The 18,586-nt window shown below is 36.3% G+C and overlaps 1 protein-coding gene across 1 annotated transcript in view; it reads right to left on the bottom strand.

The window, feature by feature from the left end:
- CTNNA3 (catenin alpha 3) overlaps positions 1-18,586 on the bottom strand; it is a 1,656,790-nt gene that overhangs the window by 1,216,399 nt on the left and 421,805 nt on the right. Inside the window, exon 6 of the mRNA XM_060125436.1 lies at positions 4,917-5,180. Within this exon, the coding sequence (XP_059981419.1) occupies positions 4,917-5,180 (264 nt within the window). The remainder of the gene's footprint in view (positions 1-4,916; positions 5,181-18,586) is intronic.

An 18,586-nucleotide genomic window follows, 5' to 3' on the forward strand; every position in this document is an offset into this window, starting at 1 on the left:
TACTAATTTACATCTAATATCTTACTGTTTCAACATCTGCAGTATTTGCAGATCTGATTCTACAGTTTGCTCTTTCTACAAAATTTCATTCATGTTGGCTTGCTTATTTGTGTGTCTTGTGAGAACTTATTATCCTTGGAGTTGTATGAGAATTTTTTGTGGACTTAGTGTATGGTGTAGAGAGAATTTGAATTTACTTCTGGCAGTTACTTGGAGATATTGCCAAGACAGGACAATTTTAAATTTTCAGTTAAAGTCTTAGAGGTTACACAGATAATATGACTTTTGACCCAAAGTCCAGATGAGAACAGACTTATAGTTAGAAAATTTCCAAGATGTTCTGTACATTTTTCTGACCTACCCATGGCCAATTTAAGCCAGCCAAGTTTTCCTACTATCTCTTGCTATAGAGGCTAGTGTTTTTCTTGTTTATCCAATGAGGTGGTCAAATAAAAGGATTCTCAGATTCGTGTAAGGGTCTCATGTGACTTTCCAGCTGACAAGCTTTGTCTTCTGTCCTCAGTTCATGTTCTTCCAAAATCCAAGCTACAGGCAATAATGAAAAACAAATTCCCCATATCGCCTAGCACAATGCTAGTGCTGGCATGCTAGTTTGGATTTGTGCTCTTTGTACCTGGCTAGCCCCAACAAATTTCCCTAATTCACCTATCAGATTATCCATGTAGTTAAAAATATTTTATCCATTATTTTTAGTTTTTCTAATTCACTGTATTTCTAAAAACCAAACCATTTTTTCATATTAAATTGCTTCTAGATATCACTGATGCCTATTTTCCTTTACCTCCTAAATGCTAATTTGATTAATAGAGGTCCTGTTTTCTCCTTCAGGTGAAAACAGAAGAATATAAGGACTGCATACCTCAAAACTATTACTCTTAGTAAAAGGCAGCATAGATTGGCAGTTACAGGGAACCTAAACTAAGGCTAGATAGCCACTGAGAAAAGATTTTTTTTTCTCTTTGTGCTCCCTTATCACAGAAAGGTATCCGAGCAGCATATCACTCAGATATTTTCCTTGTGGTTTTCCTCACTTTAAATTTGCATCCCAGTTAAAAGTTAGATAAAGTAGAATACAAACCCCCAGTACGTACACTACAAGTTGGAGAAAGGAGAAAAAACACGGGTAAAGGGAAAATGCTCTTCACTCCATTGTTGCAAAACGATAGGCACCATTCCTATATTCATTCTTTCCTTCATTCATTCATTCATCGATATTTACCTAGCATTTACTATGTATAGAGCATTGTTCTAGGTGTTGGGGATACAACACTGAATAAAGGAATATATGAATGATGACCATAAATGAATATATAAAAAGAAGATAAGAAATAAACATGACAGCTCTTTGAAAATGACAAAATACTACAAAACTCCTTTGTTATTATCATCATTATCACAAGAGGATCTGGATAATTCTGTGGACTACGATTATGAAAGCTGTGTTTTCCTTCCAAACAAGAGCAAATATACCTTAGTAGACTTGGAGTTTCAAAGCAATTTTCACTGGCAAAGTTTCTTACTTAAAGATATTTTCATAATTCTGTTAATCCATAGTTGGGACACTTCTCAACTCTCATTCAGTCACAAATGCGAAAGAACACTCTAAAATTCACATTAGCTTTTCCAATAAAGAAATTGATTTAGCCCATACAGTGTTCTAATTCAACTTCTATTTTCTCCAACAATAAATCTCAGGTTTCATTTCAACAATCAGACATGGACCAGAATGAAAGATTTAATGATGCTTCAGCTTGGTAGTTGTTGAGTAAGTGCTCTGATACATTTCTACACTATAACATTTAATGAGACTTACTCCCAACAGAGTATTTACTACATCAGTTTATTTCATAGTATTATATTTGCAGAAGCAAGATAGAGCAAAGGTTATTTTGGATCCTGTACCAATAAGCTTCCTGTAAGTAAAGAAAAGTGCAACCATTTAATTTACAAAATCATTTAAAAAGGCTAAATGCTCAATAAATTCTGCTTTATCTAGTTCAGACAACCTCAGAAGTTATTGTAACTTGGATATAAAAATGTATGCAAAATTCAGGCATTTTGTACCAGCTTTCTATCCCTAACTTTGACTGGAACTGAATTTCAAAGGTTGTTGAGACAGTATTGGGATTTCTGGATAATATCTTTGAAACTCCCTCCTGCCTTGATAAGAAGAAGGGAGTCAGCAACTTATCTTACAAAAGGGAAGACTCTATCACTATGCCTATGCCCACTCCCATCAAAACTACACCCATACACACACGCAGACACACACAGACACACACCTTCTCCTCCTCTCCAACCACTGCCATTTCTTGTCTGCAGCAGCCACTTTCAACTAAAGTGAGAAAAGAGAAGTCCCTGAAGGAAGACAACTTCAAAATATTCTATCTGCTTCTAAAATCCTAAGAACATAGAAAAAGGTGTCTGAGATAAACCGGACCCCTTATACAAGCATCACCTGATACAATTCTGTTTAGTACTATGAAAAATGTGATACACAATCCCATCTACCCACTCTTGCAAATTTCACCTCACAATACTAGTCACTTCTCATACACAGACTACTTCTACTTAAATAACCCAGGTACCCAAAAAATAATTTTTCACTAAAAAGTTATGCCATCTTTTGGACTGGGTTACATATATAATTTCTCTGATAGTTCCAATAAACTAAGAATCGTAGAACAAGTTTTGTTGAATTTTGATTAACCACATTAAGCTCTACCTGTGAGAATTCAGTATAATACAGAAGTTGGAAATATCTTCTAGAGTCAGACATACTAGATTCACATCCTGGTTACTACCACTCACTAGCCTTCTGACTTGAGCAAGTTAAAAAGCATACATAAGTCTCAGTTTTATTTTCTGTAAAACAAACAAACAAGAAAAAAACATATCTTATATGGACACTGTAACAATTAAGTGATAAATTTATGTTAAGTGTTTAGCTATCAAGAAATGTTACATATTAATGTATGGGGGACCTAATGTTCTGCTAGTATCACTGGTATAAAATTAGTTAGAAACATAATCTTGCCCACAGTGTGTTTTCAATCTTATTGTGAAGACAGAATGCTCATCTAATAGACAAGTTTACTGAGTACCCATTACACAGGGCAAACATTTACATGATGGGGTATTATTAAAGAATCACCACTAATTTTCTACCTTAGTTAGACAAATAGGTCCTAAGATTTTCACATAAATGCTAATAATTAGGAAGTTAACAGATTTTTTCATTGATGCCAAAAATTAGGAATTTAATAATGTTAGGTTAGAAATGAAGAAATCTGTTTAAGACATGTAACTAAAGGAAAAGCATATGGAAAGGCTATTCTAAACTTAAATGAATTAGATATCTAATAAGTTTATTGTGACAGTAATAATGTTAAGAACATATAGGAATTATAGGTTATGTGTTTATTTTTTTAAGTTATCAGTAAAACTTTAGTAATTTTAATTGTTTCTTGATTATGGAAGAATCTTCTGCCAAACAGTCACCTCCACAACTAATAATGAAAGCTAAGATTTATCGAGAATTTACTATGTGCCAGTCACTGCTATGAGCATTTTTACATGTATTATTAATTCACTGATGCAGACAACACTAAGATATAGGTCCTATTATTATCCTCAATTTATAGGTAAGAAAACTGAGAGTTCAATAAAATAGCTTGCTTAAGGTCACAAGGGCAGTATCCACCAGACCTGGGATAGGAACTCAGGCATCTGGGCTCCTGATCCCTTATCTTTAAGCATTACACTGTGTTGTCTTCCATTAAGCAAGTACTTATCTGACTTGGATAACCAATGATCTTTGACATCATACTGGAATGTCTAACAAATCTCTCAACATGTTGAAAATTGAGTTGCTGATCTTCCTCTCAAAAATGGCTTCACCCACAGTCTTCCCCATCATAGTTGATAAAAACTTAATCCATCTAGTTGCTCAAGCCAAAAAACAAACAACAACAAAAAAAACCCTTGTAATTATCTGTGGTAGACACAGAGGTTTACTGCCCACATCCTCCTTCCAGGTAGGACTTGTTGCCTACCTGTGGAGGGTGAGGCCAGCAGATGGCCCCCCAGCTGTCAGTTCCTTCAGGGTCTGCAGCAGCTGCAGAGGGCTTATCCCCAGCCCCCCTGCCTGCAGATAAGACCCTTCCCAGGGTAGGGTGACCTGCTTCCAGTGATTGAAAGAGGCCTATTTCTTGAGGTTACCACTCTCTCCAGAGCTCCCTACTCATTGGTGGCTTTGTGGGTCTGGCTCACAGGTAGACTTCTTCTTCTGCTCAGTCCTGCTCCCTTCCTCTCCCCTCACACATGTTGATTCCTAATAACACCTTGTATCCCAAATTCTGTTCAGTGTGTGCTTCTAGAGGAGCTAACCTGCAACACCAGCCATGACTCTTCCCTTTTCACTTACACCCCACAACCATTCTGTCAAATCCGGTTGGCTCTACTTACAAAATTTAGCCTTAATATTCACTAGCCACCCTAGTCCAAAGTAAAATGTGAGGAGTTCAAGAGAGCAGCACTCAATTGTATCCCAAGCATAAAGAACAGCGCCAAAAATAAGTATTTGTGGAATGAATAAATCCTACATTTCATAAATTGATCTGTGTAAAATAAAGTCATCATTTCAATGTAATTAACAATCCCAATTTAAATGCATTGGCTTCCTTGGCAGAGATGGAAAGGAATCAGAAGTTTACTGATGGAATAGTGTCCTGCTATTCAATTCTTTGGAAAACACAGTCAATGATAGAGACTGATTAGGTCACTGGATTTTTATTTACTCATACTTTGAACTCCAACCCAAGGATCTGAGAACACACATCTATTAATTTTCATATTGGTACATCAAATCACATTTTAATTTTCTCTGAACTTACCTCAAGCTCATCAAGGGCACTTCCCAGGGTTGCTGCCTGAGGTTCTGGTGGGACTAACACATTCTGGATGCCTTGCGAAGCATTTGAAATTACATTGAGGGCATTCTGAATTTCTTCACAAACTGTGTCCTTGCTGGCTTTGAGGGAAGCGACATCAGAATGTTCCAAACAAGCTGAACAAATTGAATGCAATATGGGGGAGTTCTCCTTCAATGAGGCCCGGGCACCTGCAATTTCATCCCTCTGATTTGGAGATTTTAGGTCCTGAGGAAAGAAATAAAAAGAGAGGTTATGGAAGAAAGATTTATGCCAAGAAACTCCATTTTTCTGCCAATACAAATGAAAAGATAATAGACACTAGGAATTCATAACGATAAGTTAAAATAAAGGGCATGAATTATTTCTATACTCCTCCTGATTCTGTTAAAATTTCTGTAATAGGAAAGTGAAGCCATAGCAAATAAAGGTCACAATGGTACAGATGTGTGGTAACTGAGTAATTCTTACATTTGTCAGCCATACACTTATAAGTCAGAAAAATACTTTGGCTTTCACATTATGAAGTGAATTATAAGACAGCTTGAATTACAAGGATGCTGATTACTTATTTGCATAGATGGTGATGATTGCATTTAACCTTTTTGTTAAAACTAAACCGATTAAGTTAAGAATACTAAATTAAACTTCCCACCATTCAGCTATCTTCCACTCTTTTTCAGAAATACTTGCTAATAAGTTAATCCTGGATTTTTCTTTCTTTGACATTTATTCAAACAAATAGTTAGTGAGCATTTAGTATATGCTAGCCCTTGTGCTTAGATGTCAAGTGCACAGAAGTGAACAATCCTGAAAGGACCTTGTTCTCCTGAAGCTTATGTTCTTGTTTGAGGGGGAGGGGGCCTAAAGACAAACAGATAAACTAGGTAAAACCAATACATAAGACAATTTCAGGTAATGAAAAATGCTATCGAGAAAACACAACACTGACTGACTTGAGAAGAGAAGCTCTTTAGCTTGGGTGGTCAGAGAAGATATTTCCTCAGAGATGACATTTGCAATAAATATAAATGAAAAGCATTTCAAACAGTGGGAGGAGAGGAAAGAGAAAGTCCTATATAAGTGACAACTGGTTAAAACTAGCTCAATATACAATGAAAAACCCTGGCAAGTACTCCTTTAACCAAGAGATGAATGTTAACATCATCAGTGATGTCACATGGCTAGCGGGTGCTCCTTGATATGTTGTGACAAGACAAGTACTTCATCTGTCTGGAATTCTCTCCAAAAGCCCACAGTCTCAGTCTAATCATGAGAAAAACAACAAACAAAACCAGACTGGGGAAAATCCTACATGATACCTGGACTGTATCCCTCAAGACTGTTAAGGTCACAAAAAACAAAGAGACTGACTGATAAACTGTCACAGACCAGAGGAAATTGGGGAGACATGATAACTAAATGCAGCATAGAACCCTGGATCAGATCCTGGAACAGAAAAAAAGACATTAATGGGAAAACTGATGAATTCCAAAAAAAGCCCAGAGTTTAGTTAATAGTAATGCATCAATGTTTGTTCATTGTGGCTAATGTAAGACATTAACAATGAAGGAAATCAGAAGAAAAGTGGATGGGAAATTCTGTACTATCATTGCAACCTTTCTGGAAATCTAAAATTATTAATATAAATAAAAAGTTTATTTTAAAGAAAGCTAATTCAAGGGAACTTAACAATAACATGCATTCCACATACAATATCTCATGTAATCCTTATAACAACTCATGATACATATTATTCTCCTTTTTAAAGATGAGAAAACTGATACCTAGAGAGACTGAGTTCATGAGCCAACGGACAAAGCTAAATGGTGGCATTTCTTGCATTGTAACCCAAGTCAGTGCAACTGCTAAGCCATGATCCTAACAGCTATGTTATACTCTTTCCTGTGTGGGAAGGATTTCTCTTATTTGCTACTACACAAGGATGTGAGGACCTGTGTTGTATAATGACTTATAATTTATAAAGTGCTTCTGGATAGTATCTCACTGACCATCACAACACCCTTTAAGGCAATAAGGCTGGTGTTATTAGCCCCATTTTAACTAAATGAGTATTTAGTCTAAGGAGATTAAAAGGCTGATAAAAGAACAGATGTAAACCTAAGTCTTCTGATGGCAAATCCCATGACTCTGCTACCTTCGGATAATGTTACCTGAGGTTAATAAATGGCAGCACTACTATATTTTTAGCTCCTTCCTTTCTGAAAATAAAGGCTGTCTGCTACTTCATGCAGGATTTGGGGGTAATTAACTGTTTTACAAGATGTAGGGAAGACAGAAGTAGCTGTCTACCCACTGTTCTTAGCTAGGACATGGAAGCAACCTAAGTGTCCATGGACAGAGGAATGGATAAAGAAGTTGTGGCACATATATACAATGGAATATTACTCAGCCATAAAAAGAAACAAAATTGAGTTATTTGTAATGAGGTGGATGGACCTAGAGTCTGTCATACAGAGTGAAGTAAGTCAGAAAGAGAAAAACAAATACCGTATGCTAACACATATATACGGAATCTAAAAAAAAAAACCAGAAAGGTTCTGAAGAATATAGGGGCAGGACAGGAATAAAGACGCAGACGTAGAGAATGGACTTGAGGACACGGGGAGGGGGAAGGGTAAGTTGGGATGAAGTGAGAGAGTGGCATGGACTTATATATACTACCAAATGTAAAATAAATAGCTAGTGGGAAGCAGCCGCATAGCACAGGCAGATCAGCTCGGTGCTTTGTGACCACCTAGAGGGGTGGGATGGGGAGGGTGGGAGGGAGACTCAAGAGGGAGGAGATACGGGGATATACGTATATGTATAGCTGATTCACTTTGTTATACAATAGAAACTAACACACAATTGTAAAGCAATTATACTCCAATAAAGATGTTAAAAAAATAAATGAATAAAGGACATCTGCCCAAAAAAAGGAAAACAGCATGTGCAAAGGCCTGAGGCATAACAGAGCAAGGAGTATGCATGCTACTGCAGGTGGCACTACAAGTATAGGGACGCTAAGCAGGAATGGTGATGAATCCAGCTAGAAACGCAGGCAGATGCCATGTTAAGGACTGCGAGAGAAACAAGCTCAGATGTGTACTTTCAAAGATTGCTCTAGCAGTGACCATTTAGTGATTAGAGAGAATGAAATTTCAGTCAGGGAGACCAGGCAATAATCCAGGTAAAAGACAATGAGTGCCTGAACGCTGAACACTATTGCTAGGCTGTAGTAGGATGGATCCAGAAATATTTAGGAGGCAAAAACAGTAAGACTCTGTGATACTTAGATGGAAGGGGGTGGAGGTATCTAGAAGCATCTAGAAAATTGTTTTCACCATTGTGCACATCGTGATGCATTCAGCCAGATGGAGAATACAGAATGAATAATGCATTTGGAAGAGAAAGGTAAAGTACTTTTTGTCATCTGTGAAATGTGAGATGCCAGCATAATATCCAAATTAAAATATACTATACATGGATCTAGACTTAAGCTAGAAATAGAGATCTGTGAATCACTAACTCATAGCTGGGAGCCAAAGTCATGTGTGTGAGGTTACAGGGCCTTCACCCAGGATGAATGTTACAATAAGGAGAAGAACCTAGGATTCATCATAAGTTGTTTCTTGAAGATATAAACCTGAACATTTTGTGTTCTAGACTAAGAAGCTAAATATGTATTGTAAATTACCAAGAAGGACATCAGAAGATACTGAACTCTCCAAAAACCAAAGAAGCAAGCAAAAACACATGCACACCCTAGAGTTTAGGACCCAAAGTACTGTGGATAATTATGGTCACTATACTTTAAAAAAAAGAATTAAAGAAATGTTTTTAAGAAAAGCAATTTGGAAGACAGGATGACTTCTGTATGAGGGAGTTAAAAATATGGGGTCTGTTTACTTCAAAAAAGTGAAATTTATATTGGAATACACATGATTTTTTAATAACCTAGACATAATGAATGAATTTGACAAGTTGTTAATGGACTTCTTTACTAAATCTAGAAACAACAGATCAAAGATGAAGCTTTTTAGATTTGAGTGAAATCACTTAAAAAGATATCTATTCCATCCACCTCCCTAGAGTCTGTCATACAGAGTGAAGTAAGTCAGAAAGAGAAAGACAAATACCGTATGCTAACACATATATATGGAATCTAAGAAAAAAAAAATGTCATGAAGAACCTAGGGGTAAGATGGGAATAAAGACACAGACCTACTAGAGAATGGACCTGAGGATATGGGGAGGGGGAAGGGTAAGCTGGGACAAAGCGAGAGAGTGGCACGGACATATATACACTACCAAATGTAAAATAGATAGCTAGTGGGAAGCAGCTGCATAGCACAGGGAGATCAGCTCGGTGCTTTGTGACCACCTAGAGGGGTGGGATAGGGAGAGTGGGAGGGAGGGAGACACAAGAGGGAAGAGATATGGGAACATATGTATATGTATAACTGATTCACTTTGTTATAAAGCAGAAACTAACACACCACTGTAAAGCAATTGTACTCCAATAAAGATGTAAAAAAAAAAAGAATAAAGATGTTAAAAAAATGTGTATATATATATATATATATATATTCATATTGCTGTCTCCCTCACTTCATTATACTTCCCTTGAATGAAAGCACTATAACTTATTTATTTTTTATCCATTATCTAGTAGTACATGGCATGTATTAGGAACTTAATCATTTTTTTGAAGAAACAAATAGACAAATGAATAAGAAATAAGTAAGAGAAAGTTATGCTCAGAAAGGATAAGAAACTTGGGATATGATTATTCCAAGAAATCAAATGTGTGGAAAATATACATAATCCGGAGAGTCTAGACAAACTTGTACCTGATAATGCCACAGAAAGCTAAAGAGTAAAATTAAATTATACCTATCTGTACATCAAATGTTAGTGAAGCCATTGATATAACTGCTTTGGAAAACCAGCAGTGCCTACCGAAGCTAAACATATGTATATATTAATGAATGTGTATGAACCAGCTCTATTCCACTCCTGGGAGAAGATACACTCTTACAGAAATATTTTCATATGTTCATTAAAAGACATATAAAAGTGTTCATAGAAACACTCTTCATAGAGCCCCAAATTAGGGACAACCCAAAGTAATGAGAATGAACAAAATGCAGTTACATGCTACAATACGAAATATGGAATGAAAAACACCAGACACGAAAGAGTACATATTACTTGATTCCATCTATATAAAGTTCAAACTCAGGCAAAACTAATCTATAGTTTTAGGAATCAGAATAGTGTTTATTCTTGAGGGGCGATTAGAGACTGGAAACGGGCATAAGGGATCTTTTGAATTTTGGTAATTTTCTGTTTCTTGATCTGGGTGCTTGTTACCTTGCAGGTGGTGTGTTTGGCTTGGAGAATTCATTGACCTGTATGTGTATAAGCTGTACATTTTTATGTACGTATGTTATACTTCAGTTTTTAAAGTTTATACAAAATCAGACAAAACAAAAGTGTTAATAAAGCCAAGCAAATATTCACTGGTATAAATAAGCTATAGACCTGTCATGTTACATTTCCCATGATATTTAGGGAAGGATGAAAAAATTGGATATGCAGTCCATTTGCAAGTATCTTCTACCAACTTAAGGGCTTCTGTCTAAAAAAGAAAAAAATCTAAATGTTTGAAAAATAAAAAAGGAAAGCTCCGATAGCTTAGCCATCAGAAAGGGCAAAGCTAAAGGATTTTCACAGCAATTGATTCCACATACCCTTGAACAAACCCACATTTCAAAAAATCAGAGAAAACTTCCTTACTAAGCTACATCCCTGCCCAAGTAGAATAGCTCAGCAGATACTCTGCTCAACAAAGCAGAACTACATGCAAATTACTGAGTTTCTCTTCCAGGTGTTTAAATGAAGAATGAAGTTTCTGGAGCTGACGAACCCACTTCTCTGGTAGTGGAGGGAAGGGAGATCATAAAGAGTAGTTTTTTTTTCTTTTTTTTTTTTTTTTTGCGGTACGCGGGTCTCTCACTGTTGTGGCCTCTCCTTTTGCGGGGCACAGGCTCCAGACGCGCAGGCTCAGCAGCCATGGCTCACGGGCCTAGCTGCTCCGCGGCATGTGGGATCTTCCCGGACCGGGGCACGAACCCGTGTCCCCTGCATCGGCAGGTGGACTCTCAACCACTGCGCCACCAGGGAAGCCCGTAGTTTTGTTTTCTTAAGACTAAGAAGACATGCAGAGAAAAGCCTGATGGATAATTTGCTATTTGGATTCCATTCTTGGTTGACTTCTATCCCCAATCTTCTCTCTGCCAAGATGTTGCCTGCTAACTGCATCATTGGTCAGTGGGCAGCTTCATGTTCTATCAGAAAACAAAATAGTGCAAACACCTGCTAATTTAAATGTTTTTCTCCAAAATAAATTAGGAAGTTGAATACTTAGCCTTAACTGAGCTGAGGGATATAGGATGGTGAAACAAGAGTAGACTACAGAGATAAAAAGAAGGTTCTGAAGGAAAAAAAAAAAAGATTGAAAATATGCAAGATTTTACAATCAAAACATTGTTAAGCAGCAGAGAGAGATCTTCACTGCTTTTCTACACTTATTTCCCATTTTCTATTTCATGTTAGTAGGACAAATTCAATAAAGGAGAAAATTAAAGAATTCTTCAAATTCAAATAGAAAACTAAGAAACCATATAATGATTGTATCAAGATATCCCCAAAGTATGTACTCTGGGCCATTAATGCATGTCTTAAGTAGTTGTAATACACCAAAGTGAATATTAATACCTCCAAAGGAACCTCCTAGGAAAGCAATATTACTTAATTCTAATGCAGACTACTGTGTCAGTTAAGAAAATGTATATGTAAAGTTCAGAAACACGCTATATTCATTTCATTTTCTATCTATCTGAAACAAATACAATACTATGTATTCATCTATTATTTGCCTTGAATTTATACCTAAAAAAAATTCTATCTGAAGTCATGTGTCATGATTAAAGGAAAAAGAATAAGCAGAAAAACATAAAAATAATGAGCTACTTCAGTAAGATCTAATTGCTATACTTCATGCTTTCCTTCCATTTGTGTGTATACTTCATCACTTAATCTAACAAAATTCAAATATCCATAAATCAGAAAACTTTTCCCGTATAGATTAATTAACACCAATGGGAGTTAAGTTGGATTTTAACATCTAGTCAAGGATCAATAAATATCATTATCCTTACAATTCCTTATTTAAGTTTCTGTGACTCACTTGTCAGAAATAAATCACCATTTTCCAAATATTCTGGTGCATCTAAGAAAGCAAATAGCATCATTTAGTATAAATGGGATCCAAACTCAGAGATGTTGATGCAACTTCCTAGTTAATAATCCCTTACGTTCATGGAGTGGCTTATCCTGTTTAACATGTTTCCAGTCACTCTTTCACAAAGAATCCCATGAGGAGATACAAAAAGTGCTATTATTTTTTTTAATTAATAAAAAGTGGTAGTGGTAATTGTTTTTAAGAAAGCCAACATTTATTAAATAGCTATAATGCTTCCTACATGAAAGCACTCTCTATTCTTTCTCATTTAATGGCCCAGCTATAAACAAGATCCAGGATTGGCTCCTGTCTTACCACTCTTTCTACCCAATGCTATTCTTTTTGTTATTGTCAGTAGCTTCATTATCTCTCACAAAGTCTGTCTAAGGACTTTCCTAAAACCCTACAGTTCTGTAGTAGCCCAAAAGAAAATACACATTTCAGGCATACCTTCTTGACAAATAACTGTCACACCTAATATAACGCAGATTAGAAACTTATTCCTTAATTGAGTTTCAGAATAAGACTAATAAGATAACCTCAGGCAAAAATTATAACACTAAATTCAAATGTGATTGATAAGGTCATTTAGTTTGCCCCAAAATATAAGTGAATGATACATGAAGAAAGAGTAAAATTAATAAGTATCATCTTCACTATTGTAATCTACCTTTGATAAAATAACAACTCTAAACATAGCATCTTAGTAGTGATAGCTTAATGGTTGCTTTTCCCAGAGCAAAAAACTTTTTGGCTTTTACGTTTAATTCAACAGGCTTGAAAAACCTGCTACAAGGTGTGACTTAAAAGCTAAGGGTGAAATGAGGCAAACGCTGAGCAACTCCAAGGCAGGAAGTCTGTCTCATCAGGAAAATAGCAGGAACTTTGGGGTTACAATTCCAACACAAAAGCAGCAGGAGCTTTTAAAGTGAATTTTCTGTCTTGGTTCCCTTCCAGTCTCTTAGAGTGCAAGCATCTTTTTTTTTTTTTTTTTGCGGTACGCGGGCCTCTCACTGCCGTGGCCTCTCCCGTTGCGGAGCACAGGCTCCGGACGCGCAGGCTCAGCGGCCATGGCTCACGGGCCCAGCTGCTCTGCAGCACGTGGGATCTTCCTGGACCGGGGCACGAACCCGCGTCCCCTGCATCGGCAGGCGGACTCTCAACCACTGCGCCACCAGGGAAGCCCAGCAGGAGCTTTTGATTGTAATAATTAACCTTACTTCAGCTACAAAATGGGGATAATAATTAATAATTATTAAATAATTAATAATATAATATTTAATAATTATTATTAATAATAATTAATACCTCACAGGGTATTAATGAGGTTACCTAATTTAATGTGAAACATTTTTCCAGCATTTTCTTACTTGACCTCTCTCTATACAACAAACTATTGGCCATATTCCCTCCTTAAATATTTCTTCCCTGTCTCCTTAAATGACAATACTGAATTTAAATTGACAGGTAGTGATCTCTCTACTGAGCTCCAGGAGCATAACTCAAGTTGGATCTCAAAATATACATGCCCAAAATTGAACCCATTGCTTTTCTTATACACACTCCCAAATATGTTTTTCCTCCAACATTCTCAGACTGAAGGGCCCCAATATCCAGCTGACTAACAATAAACTTAAGGAATATCCTTGACCCTTCCATTCCTTCATCCCAGCCATTAGATGGGATCTGTTATTCTCCTCATTAAATATTTCTCCAGTAAGTACCCTTTGTTCTCGTCCTCATTACTAGTAGTAGTCTAGTGGGAAAATGATTAGGGAGAAAACAGAGGAAGTGCTTGTGAAAACACAGAGGACAGAACAAATTAGAGAAATATTAAAGACAACTTTTTGACTAATACGATATTTTGTTAGTAACACAATCAGAGGAGTCTCTCTAAACTTCAAATATGATCCTCACTCCCCAATTTAAATTTTCCAAGTGACTGTTAATTAACACAGTATCTCTCATATTGTTTATTACAGACAAGCATGATCTGGACTCCAGCTTCTCTCTCTAGCCTTACATTCTACCACTTCTCTCACAGGCACGCTTTTCTCCAGCCACACAGAATCACAGGAGGTTCTACAGGTGCCTTTGCATGAGCTATGTCCCTGCCTCCCCTCATATCTCCTGCTATATGTCCATTCATCCTTCAAGACAATTTGGATTCTCATGTTCTGTCATCCACGGACACACTCATGTGTTTCAATAGTACTTACACAGCACTAATCTAGGACTTATTAAACCATTACCATTTGCTATATTTATTCATGGATACATCTGTGTCTCTCACTGAATTAAGAGTTCCTATTGGGGCCAAAATGATGTCTTAATTCTTTCATTCCCTGGGCCTTGTATAGGAGCTGTCACAGAATGACCAATGAATTAATAATACAACTTTAAAGACATGAGAAAACTTTGAGGGTTACTGCCTTAAGATAATTTACTTTTCCATGAGATAAAATTTTGAATTTTGGAAAAGGAAATCACAACTGCAAAAAGCTAAGGTATACTCATTCTAGAATGGAAATGTTCTTCTTTAATTGTGTTCCGAATTAGGCTAACTAGATTTGCCTATGAACTATTCTTCCAAGTGTTCTGGACTAGCTGTTGATGACAGTTTTTAGCACTTACATGTAAGTGTGTCATTCAGTGCTTATTGCTGTGTATCTCAGGTTGTTCTGAAAAATATCTGATTTCTAATTACATTCCCCAGCAGGAGGCAAGACCTTGAGGAAATGCATGTAAGATATCCCATATTTGTCATGCTTTTCAGAAAGTTAAGTTAGTGCTCCCTACCTTGACCAACAATCAGATCCATCTGATTGAGGAAAACAGAAATAATTTAGGTTAATAATCTTTTAAGTTTTGACTATTCTTAGATACTGATTTCAAGAAGTATTTATACAGTGGAACTGAACTAAGAGCTAGAAGGAAATACAAAGTAAAAATAAGCACCCACTCTGAAGTCCTCTGCTCTCTAGAAATTGTTAAATAATAATATGCTAAAATAAAATGGTGGAATAGATCAGAATTACTATAGGAAGTGTAAGGAAAAGCATGCATAGGTTAGGAACTGCTTCATAGAGAGGCAGGTGAGCATTTCAAAATGCACCAGGTAAAAGAGAGCCAAAAAAGCTCACATAAAAGTCAGCTGGCTCTCTAATATGCTTCTCAAACATAGCATATCAAAACCTGAGCTCCTGAAAATACCCCTCAAACCACTACTACCAGTCTTCACCAGTTCAGTAGCAGTTCTTCCAGTTGACCAAACCAAAAACCTTGTTGTCAGCCTTTACTTCTCTTTCTCTCAAATCTCACATCTAGTCTGTCAGCAAATTCTCACCTTTACCCTCATTTATCTAGAATTTGGCATCTTATCACTTCTAGCAAGTCATCATGTCACTGCTTTGCTCAAACCATCCTATATATCTTTCTGACCTCATCCTTACTACTCCCTTTGTTCACTGTGATCCAGCAACATGGACCTCCTTGCTGGTTCTCTAAAAATCTAGGAATATCCCATCCTTACCCTAGGCCATCCCATTGCTGGAACACTCTTCTGGATCCATGACTGGCTCACTCTCTCACTTCTTTTGAGTCTTTACTCAAAAATCAACTTTTCAGTGAGACCTCCTCTAGCCACTCTATCTAAAAATTCATCCAACAATTTCACTCTCAACATGCCATACTTCTTTCCCTGCTTTATTTTCTTCTTACTACTATTTATCACTAATATACTTTATATTATAGTTATTTACCATGTTTGTTTTCTGTCTTCTTCACTGGAATGTAAGCTCCATGAGGGCACATGAAAGATATCTGACAAATGTTTATTAATGAATGAATGAACATCAACTCAAATTAAAAACTTGCAATTAATTTGAAACATCTCACACATATAAAAATTATCCTATCACATATGGGAATAAAATGCCAGAAACTGTCTAGTTATACCTGAGAAGACAGATAAAGGGCACAGAAATAGATAGTACAAAACCTATTGCTCCCTTTTATCTCTCATTCCAAAGACAGATCTCAGAACATGTTTACCTGGATAGCTCACAATTTACTTGTGAGTTTTACTTATGTCATATTTCATACTGACCAGAATGCATAGAAAAAGCTTCTAAACTCAAAACATAATGGCTGTGGCTGTAGTTGAAAGGTCAATTGTATATGCCTGCCTATTAGAAGGTAAGTTGTATTTAAAATCCAGATCCCTAATTAACAAAGATTTTGCCTTACTCAAGAACTAGATACTGAGAATGTATCTTCTATATGCAGAGTATTCGCTGTTTAGTTTTTGCCAATTTAAATACTCATGTCTCCAGGAATGGCCGCAATCCACCCTGGTACATGAAATAAATTAGCATTCTTGCACTCTAGAGAAAAGTATGTGTTTAGCACCAAATGGAAACAGCAGATGACTAAATACTCTTTTTTAGCCTTGTTTCCATCATAAATACAACAGACGCAAGATGCTGGAATGTGGACAACCCCCAGAAGGTTGGTGTTTTCCTCTAATGCAGAAATAAACCATTCGAAAATGCATTCTATATAGCACACCAGAGTCAGCAAGAACCCCTTGGTTTATTTATTGCCATCAAGATGACTTTATGACTAACTATATCACAAATACCTCTATAGCCCAAATGAAACATAAGGCTACCTTTGATGTTAAACATCACTAAATATCTTATAAATGTATAGCAATGGTCATTCAAGTCTAAGATAAAGGATTGCCACATAAATGATTTAGAAAAACTATAGTTCACACTAAATACTGAGCATTACCCAAACTCATGAGACACTTATAGCCATGAGGTATGATTTCTAAAAAGTAATTTAATAGAGGAGGACCATTTCTACATTAAGTATGAAAAAAATTACCTTAGTAGGAAGACCCAGTTTCATCATATCACCTCTTTTAAAAGCATAATGCACAAGAAAAATGACAGTATATCACCCTTGGTCTAATTGTCCAGCTACGTTCCTCAAGGTTCTCCAGCTCTTACTACCCAAATGTGAGTTGAACTTTCATTCCCATTTTTATTCATTGTAGGATTGGTAAGGAATAAATACTCAGAGACATTAAATTTCAGTCAAAAAAAATATTCTTCAACCTGATAAAGGGGATCTATGAAAAACCCACAGTTAAGATCATACTTAATGGTGAAAGTCTAAATGCTTTCTCCCTGTGATCAGGAATACGACAAGAATATCCTCTTTCACTTCTATTCAGTAAGGAAAATAAATAAAAGGCATCTAAATTGGAAAAGAAGTAAAACTATCTATTTGAGTATAAGATGATCTAGTATACAGAAAATCCTAAGGAATTCACTAAAAAAAAATAGAGCTAATATATGAGATGAGCAAGGTTGCAGGATGCAATGTTAATGTGCAAAAATGAATCGTATACCTATACACTTGCAATGAACAGTATAAAAATAAAATTAAGGAAACAGTATTATATACAATAGAATCAAAAATAAAATATTTAGTAATGAATCTAACAAAATAAGTGCAAGACTTCTACACTGAAAATTACAAAACATCATTAAAAGACTTAAATAAATGGAAAGACTTTCCATGTCATGGACTGGAAGACTTAATATTGTTATGACTGCAATATTCCCCCAAATTAAACTCTAAATTCAGTACAACTCCTATCAAAATGCCAGCTGTATTTTTTGCAGACATTGACAAGATAAACCTAAAATTCATATGAAAATGCAAGGAACACAAAATAACCAAGGTAATCTTTAAAAAGAACAAAACTGGAGGACTCACACTTTCCAATTTCAAAACTTACTAAAAAGCTACAAGAAAGTGTGTTACTGGCATAAGAATAGACATATAGATCAATAGAATAGAATTGAGAGTTCAAAAATAAACCCTTAAATTCACAGTCAATTAATTTTCAACAAAGGTGTCTAGACAACTCAATGCAGAAAGAATAAGTAGTCGTTTCAATAAACAGTGCTGGGACAACTGTATATTTACATGCAAAAGAAGGGAGCTGAACCCCTGCCTCATACCATACACAAAAATTAACTCAACATGGATCATGCACCTTAATGTAACAGCTAAAGCCGTAAACTCCATTCATGAGGAGTCTGTGCACACTCACTTGTTCCTGAAGCAGAGCAGAGGGGGCAGATTTCCTACACCGCTCTGTGTGCACCTCAACCTGAGCTACTGAGTGTTCCAGCCCTGCTTGGGAGCTTAGCTGTGAGACACAGATGTGTCTCAGACCTGAAGCAGCATCTGAGAAGGGTGGGGACAGCCATTACTAACGCTGACACAGGCAACTCATCAG

This window comes from Lagenorhynchus albirostris, chromosome 16 (genome assembly GCF_949774975.1).
Source record: "Lagenorhynchus albirostris chromosome 16, mLagAlb1.1, whole genome shotgun sequence".
NCBI classification, from domain to species: Eukaryota; Metazoa; Chordata; class Mammalia; order Artiodactyla; family Delphinidae; genus Lagenorhynchus; species Lagenorhynchus albirostris.